Below are 13,390 nucleotides of genomic sequence, written 5' to 3'. Positions count from 1 at the left end.
CAAGAGACAGGGCTACCCCCTGGTTGTGTGTCTGCATCCCCCGCCCCCAGTAAGGCTCAGAAGTCAAGCCGGTCAGTTAGGGAAGGAGAAACCTGCCGATTTCAGGTTCCCTCCATTTCTCATTTTTCCAGTTGTTATGTTCGGTTTGCCCTGAACTTCGAGAGGTTTTCTCTTTTTCTTTTTCTTTTTAAAGCTTGCATGAAATTTCATAAGCATTTTTCTGCACGCTTCTCCAAATACATGTGTCTTCTGTGCATTTTTGCATGATGCACACATTTTTTATAAGCCATTTCCCTAACATAATACATCTGTTAACATTATTTCTCCTAATAACAACTTTGGAACATTATTTCTCCTAATAATACCTTTGTAAATGTTATTTCTCCTAATAATGCATTTGTAAATGTTATTTCTCCTAATAATACCTTTGTAAATGTTATTTCTCCAAATAATGCATTTGTAAACGTTATTTCTCCTAATAATGCATTTGTAAACGTTATTTCTCCTAATAATGCATTTGTAAACATTATTTCTCCTAATAATACCTTTTAAAATGTTATTTCTCCTAATAATACCTTTGAAAACGGTATTTCTCCTAATAATACCTTTGTAAACGTTATTTACAAAGGTATTATTAGGATCCCTAATTATCAAAGGATCCCTTCATGGATCACTGCCTTGTTGTGGCGAAGGGGCTTGCGTAACTCAGTGAAGCCATAAGCTATGCCGTGCAGGGCCACCCAAGACGGACAGGTCATGGCAGAGAGTTCTGACAAAATGTGGTCCACTGGAGAAGGAAATGGCAACCCACTCCAGTATTCTTGCCAAGAAAACCCCATGGAACGTATCACAAGGCTAAAAGATATGATGCCGGAAGATGAGCCCCTCAGGTCGGAAGGTGTCCAATATGCTACTGGGGAAGAGCAGAGGGTATTTCCAAGTAGCGCCAGAAAGAGTGAAGCGGCTGGGCAAAAGCCGAAAAGACACTCAGCTGTGGATGTGTCTGGTGGTGAAAAGAAAATCCGATGCTGTAAAGAACAATATTGTTTAGGAACCTGGAATGTCAGATCAATGAATCAAGGTAAGCTGGAGGTGGTCAAACATGAGATGGCAAGATTGAACATCGACATCTTGGGAATCAGCGAACTAAAATGGACAGGCATGGGCGAATGTAATGCAGGTGACCATCATATCTACTACTGTGGGCAAGAATCCCTTAGAAGAAATGGAGTAGCACTCATAGTCAACAAAAGGGTGGGAAAAGCAGTACTGGGGTACAATCTCAAAAACGATAGAATGATCTCAGTACGAATCCAAGGCAAACCATTCAACATCACAGTAATTCAAGTCTATGCCCCAACCACTGATGCCGAAGAAGCTGAGGTTGATCGGTTCTATGAAGACCTACAACACCTTCTAGAACTAACACCAAAAAAATATGTCCTCTTCATCATAGGGGATTGGAATGCTAAAGTAGGAAGTCAGGAAATCATCGGGATAACAGGCAGGCATGGCCTTGGTGTACAAAATGAAGCAGGACAAAAGCTAATAGAGTTTTGCCAAGAGAACATGCTGATCATAGCAAACACCCTTTTCCAACAGCACAAGAGACGACTCTACACATGGACATCACCAGATGGTCAATATCGAAATCAGACTGATGATGTCCTTTGCAGCCAAAGATGGAGAAGCTCTATACAGTAAGTAAAAACAAGACCTGGAGCTGACTGTGGCTCAGATCATGAGCTTCTTGTTGCAAAATTTTGGCTTAAATTGAAGAACGTAGGGAAAACCACCAAACCATTCAGGTATGACCTAAATCATATCCCTTATATGATTTAGTGGAGGTGAAGAATAGATTTAAGGGATTAGACCTGATAGACAGAGTGCCTGAGGAACTATGGACGGAGGTCCGTAACATTGTTCAGGAGGCAGCAACGAAATCCATCCCAAAGAAAAATAAATGCAAGAAAGCCAAGTGGCTGTCTGAGGAGGCTTTATAAGTCGCTGAGGAAAGAAGGGAAGCGAAAAGCAAGGGAGAAAGGGGAAGATATATCCAACTGAATGCAGAATTCCAGAGAATAGCAAGGAGAGACAAGAAGGCCTTCTTAAATGAACAGTGCAAAGAAATTGAGGAAAACAACAGAATGGGAAAGACTAGAGATCTCTTCAAGAAAACTGGAGATCTCAAGGGAACGTTTTGTGCAAAGACGGGCATGATAAAGAACAAAGAAGGCAGGGACCTAACAGAAGCAGATGAGACTGAGAAGAGGTGGAAAGAATACACAGAAGAACTATACAGGAAAGATCTGAATGTCCCTGATAGCCATGATAGTGCGGTCACTGAACTTGAGCTGGACATCCTCGAGAGTGAAGTCAAGTGGGCCTTAGGAAGCATTATTAACAACAAATTAGCGGAGATTACAGTATTCCAGCTGAGCTGTTTAAAATCCTAAAAGATGATGCTGTTAAAGTGCTGCATTCAATATGCCAACAAATTTGGAACACTCAACAATGGCCGCAAGACTGGAAAAGGTCAGTTTACATTCCAATGCCAAAGAAGGGCAATGCCAAAGAGTGTTCAAACTACCGCACAATTGCGCTCATTTCACATGCCAGGAAGGTGATGCTCAAAATCCTACAAGCTAGGCTTCAGCAGTATGCGAACCGAGAACTACCGGAAGTACAAGCTGGGTTTCCAAGAGGCAGAGGAACTAGAGATCAAATCGCCAACATTCGCTGGATCATGGAGAAAGCAAGAGAATCCAGAAAAATGTCTATTTCTGCTTCATTGACTACGCTAAAGCCTTTGATTGTGTGGATCACAACAAACTGTGGCAAATTCTTAAAGTGATGGGAGTACCAGACCACCTTACCTGTCTCCTGAGAAACCTGTACGAGGGTCAAGAAGCAACAGTAAGAACCAGACATGGAACAACCGATTGGTTCAAAACTGGGAAAGGAGTACGACAAGGCTGCATGTTGTAACCTTGCTTATTTAACTTATATGCAGAGTACATCATGAGAAACGCTGGGCTGGATGAATCACAGGTTGGAATTAAGATTGCTGGGAGAATTATCAACAACCTCCGATATCCAGATGATACCACCCTAATGGCAGAAAGTGAAGAGGATCTAAAGAGCCTCTTGTTGAGGGTGAAAGAGGAGAGTGCAAAAGCTGGTTTGAAACCCAACATTAAAAAAACGAAGATCATGGCATGTGGCCCCATCACTCCCTGGCATATAGAAGGGGAAGAAATGGAAGCAGTGACAGAATTTACTTTCTTGGGCTCCAAGATCACTGCAGACGGTGACTGTAGCCATGAAATTAAAAGACACTTGCTCTTTGGGAGGAAAGCTATGGCAAACCTAGACAGCATAGTAAGAAGCAGAGACATCACCTTGCCGACAAAGGTCCGTCTAATCAAAGCTATGGTTTTCCCAGTAGTAATATATGGCTGTGAGAGCTGGACTATAAGGAAGGTTGAGCACCGAAGAATTGATGCTTTTGAACTGTGGTGCTGGAGAAGACTCTTACGAGTCCCCTGGACTGCAAGGAGGTCAAATCAGTCCATCCTAAAGGAAATCAACCCTGACTGCTCATTGGAAGGACAGATACTGAAGCTGAAGCTCAAATATTTTGGCCACCTAATGCGAAGAGAAAACTCTCTGGAAAAGACCCTGATGCTGGGAAAGACTGAAGGCAAAAGGAGAAGAGCACGGCAGAGGATGAGATGGCTAGATAGCATCACCGATGCAATGAATATGAACTTGAGCACACTCTGGGAGAGAGCGCAGGACAGGAAGGTCTGGCGTGCTATGGTCCATGGGTTCACGAAGAGTCGGACACGACTGAACGACTGAACAACAACAAACGTTATTTATCCTAATAATACCTTTGTAAACATTATTTCTCCAAATAATGCATTTCTAAACATTATTTCCCCTTCATGGATCACTGCCTTGTTGTGGCGAAGGGGCTTGCGTAACTCAGTGAAGCCATAAGCTATGCCGTGAAGGGCCACCCAAGACGGACAGGTCATGGCAGAGAGTTCTGACAAAATGTGGTCCACTGGAGAAGGAAATGGCAACCCACTCCAGTATTCTTGCCAAGAAAACCCCATGGAACGTATCACAAGGCTAAAAGAGATGACGCTAGAAGATGAGCCCCTCAGGTCGGAAGGTGTCCAATATACTACTGGGGAAGAGCAGAGGGAATTTCCAAGTAGCGCCAGAAAGAGTGAAGTGGCTGGGCAAAAGCCGAAAGGACACTCAGCTGTGGATGTGTCAGGTGGTGAAAAGAAAGTCCGATGCTGTAAAGAACAATATTGTTTAGGAACCTGGAATATAAGGTCATTGAATCAAGGTAAGCTGGAGGTGGTCAAACATGAGATGGCAAGATTGAACATCGACATCTTGGGAATCAGCGAACTAAAATGGACAAGCATGGGAGAATTTAATGCAGGTGACCATCATATCTACTACTGTGGGCAAGAATCCCTTAGAAGAAATGGAGTAGCACTCATAGTCAACAAAAGGGTGGGAAAAGCAGTACTGGGGTACAATCTCAAAAACGATAGAATGATCTCAGTACGAATCCAAGGCAAACCATTCAACATCACAGTAATTCAAGTCTATGCCCCAACCACTGATGCCGAAGAAGCTGAGGTTGATCGGTTCTATGAAGACCTACAACACCTTCTAGAACTAACACCAAAAAAATATGTCCTCTTCATCATAGGGGATTGGAATGCTAAAGTAGGAAGTCAAGAAATCACCGGGATAACAGGCAAGCATGGCCTTGGTGTAGAAAATGAAGCAGGACAAAGGCTAATAGAGTTTTGCCAAGAGAACGCGCTGATCATAGCAAACACTCTTTTCCAACAGCACAAGAGGCGACTCTACACATGGACATCACCAGATGGTCAATATCGAAATCAGATTGATGATGTCCTTTGCAGCCAAAGATGGAGAAGCTCTATACAGTCAGTAAAAACAAGACCTGGAGCTGACTGTGGCTCAGATCAGGAGCTGCTTCTTGCAAAATTTCGGCTTAAATTGAAGTACGTAGGGAAAACCACCAAACCATTCAGGTATGACCTCAATCATATCCCTGATGAATATACAGTGGAGGTGAGGAATAGATTTCAGGGATTAGACCTGATAGACAGAGTGCCTGAGGAACTATGGACGGAGGTCCATAACATTGTTCAGGAGGCAGCAACGAAATCCATCCCAAAGAAAAAGAAATGCAAGAAAGCCAAGTGGCTGTCTGAGGAGGCTTTATAAGTCGCTGAGGAAAGAAGGGAAGCGAAAAGCAAGGGAGAAAGGGGAAGATATATCCAACTGAATGCAGAGTTCCAGAGAATAGCAAGGAGAGACAAGAAGGCCTTCTTAAATGAACAATGCAAAGAAATCGAGGAAAACAATAGAATGGGAAAGACTAGAGATCTCTTCAAGAAAATCAGAGATCTCAAGGGAACGTTTTGTGCAAAGATGGGCATGATAAAAGACAAAGAAGGCAGGGACCTAACAGAAGCAGATGAGATTGAGAAGAGGTGGCAAGAATACACAGAAGAACTATACAGGAAAGATCTTAATGTCCCTAATAGCCATGATAGTGTGGTCACTGAACTTGAGCCGGACATCCTAGAGAGTGAAGCCAAGTGGGCCTTAGGAAACATTACTAACAACAAAGCTAGTGGAGATGACAGTATTCCAGCTGAGCTATTTAAAATCCTAAAAGATGATGCTGTTAAAGTGCTGCATTCAATATGCCAACAAATTTGGAACACTCAACAGTGGCCACAAGACTGGAAAAGGTCAGTTTACATTCCAATTCCAAAGAAGGGCAATGCCAAAGAGTCTTCAAACTACCGTACAATTGCACTCATTTCACATGCCAGGAAGGTGATGCTCAAAATCCTACAAGCTAGGCTTCAGCAGCATGTGAACCGAGAACTACCAGAAGTACAAGCTGGGTTTCGAAGAGGCAGAGGAACTAGAGATCAAATCGCCAACATTCGCTGGATCATGGAGAAAGCAAGAGAATCCAGAAAAACGTCTATTTCTGCTTCATTGACTACGCTAAAGCCTTTGATTGTGTGGATCACAACAAACTGTGGCAAATTCTGAAAGAGATGGGAGTACCAGACCACCTTACCTGTCTCCTGAGAAACCTGTACGAGGGTCAAGAAGCAACAGTAAGAACCGTACATGGAACAACCGATTGGTTCCAAATTGGAACAGGAGTATGACAAGGCTGCATATTGTCACCCTGCTTATTTAACTTATATGCAGAGTACATCATGAGAAATGCCGGGCTGGATGAATCACAGGTCGGAATTAAGATTGCCAGGAGAATTATCAACAACCTCAGATATGCAGACGATACCACCCTAATGGCAGAAAGCAAAGAGGATCTAAAGAGCCTCTTGCTGAGGGTGAAAGAGGAGAGTGCAAAAGCTGGTTTGAAACTCAACATTAAAAAAACGAAGACCATGGCATCTGGCCCCATCACTCCCTGGCATATAGAAGGGGAAGAAATGGAAGCAGTGACAGATCTTATTTTCTTGGGCTCCAAGATCACCGCAGACGGTGACTGTAGCCATGAAATTAAAAGACGCTTGCTCCTTGGGAGGAAAGCTATGGCAAACCTAGACAGCATAGTAAGAAGCAGAGACATCACCTTGCTGACAAAGGTCCGTCTCATCAAAGCTATGGTTTTCCCATTAGCAACGTATGGCTGTGAGAGCTGGACTATAAGGAAGGCTGAGCGCCGAAGAATTGATGCTTTCGAACTGTGGTGCTGGAGAAGACTCTTTCGAGTCCCCTGGACTGCAAGGAGGTCAAATCAGTCCATCCTAAAGGAAATCAACCCTGACTGCTCATTGGAAGGACAGATACTGAAGCTGAAGCTCAAATATTTTGGCCACCTAATGCGAAGAGAAAACTCACTGGAAAAGACCCTGATGCTGGGAAAGATTGAAGGCAAAAGGAGAAGGGGACGGCAGAGGATGAGATGGCTAGATAGCATCACCGATGCAATGAATATGAACTTGAGCACACTCCAGGAGAGAGTGGAGGACGGGAAGGTCTGGCGTGCTATGGTCCATGGGGTCACGAAGAGTCGGATATGACTTAACTACTGAACAACAAACGTTATTTCCCCAAATAATACCTTTGTAAACATTATTTCTCCAAATAATACCTTTGTAAATGTTATTTCTCCAAATAATGAATTTGTAAACATTATTTCTCCTAATAACGCATTTGTAAATGTTATTTCTCCTAATAATACCTTTGTAAACATTATTTCACCTAATAATACCTTTGTAAATGTTATTTCTCCTAATAATGCATTTGTAAACGTTATTTCTCCTAATAATACCTTTGTAAATATTATTTCTCCTAATAATACCTTTGTAAACATTATTTCTCCTAATATACACATTTCCTTTGTTTGGAGAACTCAATTGCAAAATGCGGAGAGGTGGGAATTTTGCAGGTTAGCTGAGTTTAGGTTTGCAATGTGCAGGGGTGTTTGGTCTACACCTCCCATCATCCCTCACCACTGGCTCTGCTGACTAGGGGTGATGGGAGTTGCAGGCCCAAAAAACTAGGAGAGCCAAACACTGCCCACCCCTGACATAGCCATTCAAAACAATGCAACTTTAGGTAAGTTCACATTAAAATGGCAAACTGGACGAACTTCTCCCCCATTGGCTAGCGGTCCTGTCTTAGCATGGACACCATTACACATGGCCATCTTGCTTCATTGTTGGTGCTAAAACATCCTTGCCTGGGAACCCGGAACACATCTCCAAGGTGCCCGGGTGAGAGCATGATGTGTAGCAGAGAAGCCATGAGCAGGATAATGTGAAGAATTCTTCTCCCATCAACAGATGCCCATTAAACCAGTACTTATACTCCCTACCACTGCTTTTCTAAGGAGCTAATTGGGTCAAACAAAAGGCCTTTCTAGTTCAGGATCCTGTTTCCTACTCCGGCCAACCAAGATGCCCCAGTAGGAAGCCCGCAAACCCAGGGACGAATGGAATCATCTCTGCAACATGGGACACTAAGTCTTGACCTGGGCATTAACTTCCATCGTCACTTTCAAGTGCTTCAAGGACATGATCTACTTGTAATCTAGTGAGCCAGAACCCCAGACCCACCTGGGATTGGGACCCGGCCCTCTGGGCTTCCCCATATGACCACATCCTTGCCCCTGCCCCAGTCACCAATTCTTTGGCGGTTTCCCAGTTTTTGTGCAATTGATTCCCACCCTAAAAGGTCAAAATGCCTCTCCTAAGACTTCACTACTAGAGGGAAGAGCTTGAAGCTAAAAGATACAGGTATTCTTGGTCATTTTAGCTCTGCTAAGATAAGGCAATATGATTATCCCTCATCTACAGATGGAGAGGCTGTGGCAAGATTCAAAACTCCCGAGGAGCTCTCCAAGGTGCTGGACACTACCCCCAAAATAGGCTCAGCGACTTGGAGAGCTCCTTGAGCACTTTGGCTGGTTCCAACCAAAACCCAGAATGAATTCACAGCCCTGCTGAAATCAGAGCCACTTGTCTCCACTGCATTCTGACCCACAGCTTTCTCTCTTATTTATTTACTGATTTATTTAATCAACGTATACCCTGCCTTTCCACCAAGAAAATGACACTCAAGGCAGCTAATAATATAACAAGTAATTATAAGCCAAAAAAACCAGGAGGGCCAAAAATGGCCCTGGTATAGTAGTTTTAAAAAATACAACTTTAGGTAAGCTTACATTAAAATGGCAAACTGGATGAATTTCTCCCCCACTTCTAGCTAAAAAGCAGTTAAAAACTATAATTAAAAGAACTACAATAAAAACAGACCAAAATTACAGAACAGAAGCAGCACCCAACCCAACAGCTCCCAACCCTGCTTGAACAGAAGCAGTGCATTTTTATTTTTATTTCTTTATTTCATTTTTATACCACCCAATAGCTGAAGCTCTCTGGGCAGTTCACAAAATTAAAACCATAAAAATACAACAGAAAATGCAATATAAAATATAATAGATTAAAGCTACAGAACAAAAATATAACCAGAATAAAACCTAGCAGTGGTATAGATATTTAAAATGTAATCGCGGATTTAAGACAGCAGAGCTAAAAAAAAAAAAAAAAAAAACCTGGAACACTAAAATGCTAAAACTGGCTGGGAAAACAAAAAGGTTTTCACCTGGTGCCGGAAAGAGTACAATGTAGGCACCAGGTGAACCTCTCCAGGGAGTCTGTTCCACAACCAGGATGCCACAACAGAAAAGGCCCTTTTCCTGGTAGCCATCTGCCTTACTTCTTTTGGCAGGGACTCCTGGAGAAGGACCCCTGAGGATGAGAAGCATAAAAAGCGAAAGAGAGCTGTGTTCCATCCAGTTCACTCCTTGATCCAGACAGTGCCAGTTTTGGTAACTGCTAATCAAAATGTGAACTGAACTGAATTCTCCACCATCCCAAAGTAGCTAAGTCATTTGGTTGTGCCTTCCCTAAATTGAATCCCACCCCACACCCACCCCAAAAATGAAAATAACCAAGAAGGGAAGAGAAAGAAAGAGAAAGAGAGAGAGAAGAAAGCAAGAAAGGGAGAGAAAAGGAGAGAGAGAGAAAGAGAGCGAAAGAGGGGGGTAGGTGAGGGCTTACTTGGTGACTTGCGTCCGAGTGTTGAAGTCCAAGGACCTCATTGAGCGCAGGATCTCAATGCAACCCATGTACTGAAAATACAGGGTGGGGGGAACAAACATTAACTCCAGTGGATTGGCCAACCTCTGTCTCAAGGACAGCATTCTCCCTACATTTCCTGAGATCTTTGTGGTTAAACCTGTTTAAAGCCCGCTTCCCTTTGGCAGCAAGGGGCTGTTTCCATAGAATAGAGTCGCGGGGGTCATTCACACCTTCCTCATCTTGGAGAGCCGTATCCCAAGTCCCGAGGTCAGGGGGGCAAATGGCCAGGCCTTCAGGTCTCCTCCAGCCTGCCGGGGGCCCTGATCCAGCTCATGGAATTTCCTCAGGTTCCTCCAGGGGCAGGGGTTCAGACACCGGAAGAATCCCTATTGTTATCTCCTAGCACCCTTTCTCTGTGCTTCTCCTCAGCACAAAGTAATGAACATGGGTCTGGGGGTGCTAATGACATCACTGGGCATGACCCTGAACATCATCCTGCCCACAGAAGGCCTGGTGGGGAGAATTTGCCCCCCCTCCAAAGATCTGTTCTGCACCCCTGCCCTAGATGCTAGGTGCCATGTGGGGGTGTGTGTCTCAAACCAGGGTCTCCAATGGCCAGTCTTTGACACCTTTACTCCTATGTCATGAATGCTCTGGACCTGGGGTCTCCAAAATGGCACCCATGCACACCCACGTGCATGTAAGCACCTCTCTTCATGCCCACAAAGTTCCCTCCCCTTCTGATTTTTTTCTTGATTTCCTCAGATTTTGTTGAATTAAACAAAACTAAAAATTTAACTGGGAAGCTGGCAGGCTGCAAAGCAAAGCCCCCTGCCCTCCGCCGCCATCTTTATTTATGTTTCACAGCTCAGACCCCACCTCTGCCTCACAGTCGGGCAAATTCTTTGTCTTTTAGTCTTGGCGGTTTGCCTTCTGGGAAATGAGTGTTTTGGGACCAGCTGTGTCCACCCGGGCAGCCATTTTATGAACAGCCAAGCAGCCCCCATGGCAGCGATTTTGTGAGAGCACCCACAACACACTCAACATTCCACTTCTGCCAGCTGACCCTGGAATTCAGAGACTTCTGAAGTCCAGCCAGTTTGGCTAGGCCTCATTGCACTCCAGGTGTGCTGACCCCTGCGATGTCTCCAAATGCAGGGAACTCAAATGCATAAATTTGTGGGACTGCATCTAGGCTGCAGGACTGGCCCCAGTCCTGTCAGCTGACCCCAGAGCATGAAGGTGGTCAGCTGACTTTACTAACCAATGGAGAGGCACCAGGCCCTATAAAAACCTGGCCATCACAAGGGGTAACCTCACTTCTCTGGCCTAATCCGGTATCTGGTCTGGTGCAGCACTTTTGAACTCTTCCCATTTTTCTTTCCCTGTTGAACCCCTCAAAAGGTTGTCTTGCAAGCTCGTTCCAAACGGAGACCCTGCCCTGACCCCTAACCCGAACCTGCAAACCTCTGCTCGCTTACATGGGAGCAAACCCAATGAACCCAGTGTGGTTGAACCCTGCAAAAAGACATCTATGGGGATCGTCAAGCAGGCCTATTAGGTCATGACGCCAGCGAAAGTGAAACGGCATAAAAACAAAGGGGTTGCGTTTGTTTTCTCACTGTCACCATATGCTTCTGGCTTGGCCCTCCAGCCTGCAGAGGGCTGGAACAATGGATCCTTTCTCAGTGTTCTCTTGAAACCTGGCCGAACGAGGGATGATTTATGATCCTCTGTGCCTGACCCAGGCCAGATGAGGAAGTGGTGAGACGCTCCCGAGGTTGACTTGCTCAATTTATCTGTCAACGTAAATCACCCCTAAATTAATTAAGAACAAGGGGCTAGCGAAGCAACACCATCTTCTAATTGACTTAAAAGGGATCCCTCCAGACCGGGCGTAGGATTTCTTCGTTCAAAGCCATCGTGCTTAGTTTTGAAGTTCTGCTTTCTGAATTGCATTCCCTGGATGGTTGTTGTTGTTGTTGTTGTTTAGGTGTTTATACTGCGAAGACTGAAGGCTGATGTAAATGGTTCTTTCCTCTCCCCATGCCTTGTTACCCTCACAACAACCTTGTAAGGTAGGGTAGGTGGAGAGATTCCTGCACTGAACAGGGGGTTGGACTAGATGGTCTTACAAGCCCCTTCCAACCCTACTATTCTAGGATTCTGTAGGGATGCTTTGACTTGGATTCCTGCAATGAGCAGGGGGTTGGAATTGATGGTCTTATAGGCCCCTCCCAACCCTACTATTCTAGGAGTCTATAGTGACTGGCTGCAAGATCACCCAGTGAGCTGCACACCCAAATAGGGATTTGAACCCAAGTCTCCAAGAATGTCAGAGCATGGACATTTGTCCAACCTTGCTAAGCCCCTACTACTCTGCCAATGCCAGCTGTAATGGTCATTTGACACCCGGATGGAGTGTGGAGTCTCTGATTTTGCTGAGGGAGGAGGGGCTATTTGTCCTCAGCACCCTCCAGCCTCCAATTTAATACTTGCAGGCATAGCCATGTGCTCAGAGGTTGTTGTTCCAAATTAACACTTTGAGTAAAGTGTTTGTGGCTGCTTGAAATCTTTTCAATGCCCATCTTAAGAAGCTGTGTTGGGGAATAAGAAATATCCACGAACCACAAGAACTTTGCCTCGTCTTCCCTTCACACATTCACAGACACACACACCATTCCTGCCCCAAGCCTTTCAAACCAACGACTTCATCGTTTGTTTGCCCTTTGCTCTGCTGGAACATCATTCCAGTCTGGAAGAACCTTTCGGGCCCAAACAATTGGAAACAGTCCAACTAGGGACAGACATTGGGTAACTCCTTAACGAAAGGAGCTTCACTGCAAGGCCTGCTACCTTGAATGAAGACACATAAGGGCAGCTTGCCGTCAGCCCTGATGGAGGCAAAATTATATTCAGGATCTCCTCTAAGCATATGCAAAGTGCAATGGAGGAACTGCAAAAGTAGCTTCCGCAGGTTCCCGGGAGTTGGCAGGTAGGGTTTGGGGCCACCCACTGGCCAAACAAAACTCCATCAGTCCCTCAAATAACCCCCAAAGCAGAAACAAAGCAGGTCAAGCGAACCCTGTCCTTCGGGGGAAAGGAAGGACGAGGAAGTGGTCACTTACCCGAACGATGTATGAGACACCCGGGCCTAGGACTCGCTCGTCGGGATGCAGCCAGCCCTGCACCGGTTTGCTGATGAAGCTCCCTCTGCGGCTCCACTCCTCACTGGCCAGTTTGGCCCCTTCGGCCCGCGACGCCTTCTTCCCGGCCCCCGGGCCCCCTCTCAGCCTGCTGATCACCTGCAGGCTGCAGGGCGTGGTGCAAACTGGCTCGCAGGCACTGAGGACGGCTGCCAGGCCCGACGGGACCGCAGGGCTCCCGGCGTCTCCAGGGCTGCCCGCTTTGCCCGAGGCCGACAGATCTTTGCTGGCGCTCGACGGGCTGCGGCTGAGGAAGCCCGACGAGCTGGAGAATTTCCACTGGGGCATCTTGGGGATCAGCATGCAGAAGGTGGTCACGGCCTCCTGCTCCTCGCCTGGTGGGGGCGAACAGGGGTGGGTGGCAGGGGGTGGCGGGGACGGGAGAGGGGTGGCCGCGGCGACCTTGCTGCTCATGGCTGCCTTCTCCGAGGGCGTCAGCGAGTCATTCCAAAAGCGATCATACTTGGGTTCTGTTAGCAT

General features: G+C 45.6%; 1 protein-coding gene across 1 annotated transcript in view; it reads right to left on the bottom strand.

Moving 5' to 3' along the window:
- Positions 1–13,390, bottom strand: part of SHC2 (SHC adaptor protein 2) — a 35,770-nt gene extending 22,380 nt beyond the window's left edge. Inside the window, exons 1-2 of the mRNA XM_084826196.1 lie at positions 12,833–13,390; positions 9,684–9,754 (exon numbers count right to left, since the gene is read on the bottom strand). Of these exons, the coding sequence (XP_084682322.1) occupies positions 9,684–9,754; positions 12,833–13,390 (629 nt within the window). The remainder of the gene's footprint in view (positions 1–9,683; positions 9,755–12,832) is intronic.

The sequence above is a fragment of the Heloderma suspectum genome, chromosome Z, assembly GCF_057233095.1.
Source record: "Heloderma suspectum isolate Gila_16-S chromosome Z, 16-S_ref, whole genome shotgun sequence".
NCBI classification, from domain to species: domain Eukaryota; kingdom Metazoa; phylum Chordata; class Lepidosauria; order Squamata; family Helodermatidae; genus Heloderma; species Heloderma suspectum.
This window is presented reverse-complemented; position numbering and strand designations above follow the sequence as displayed.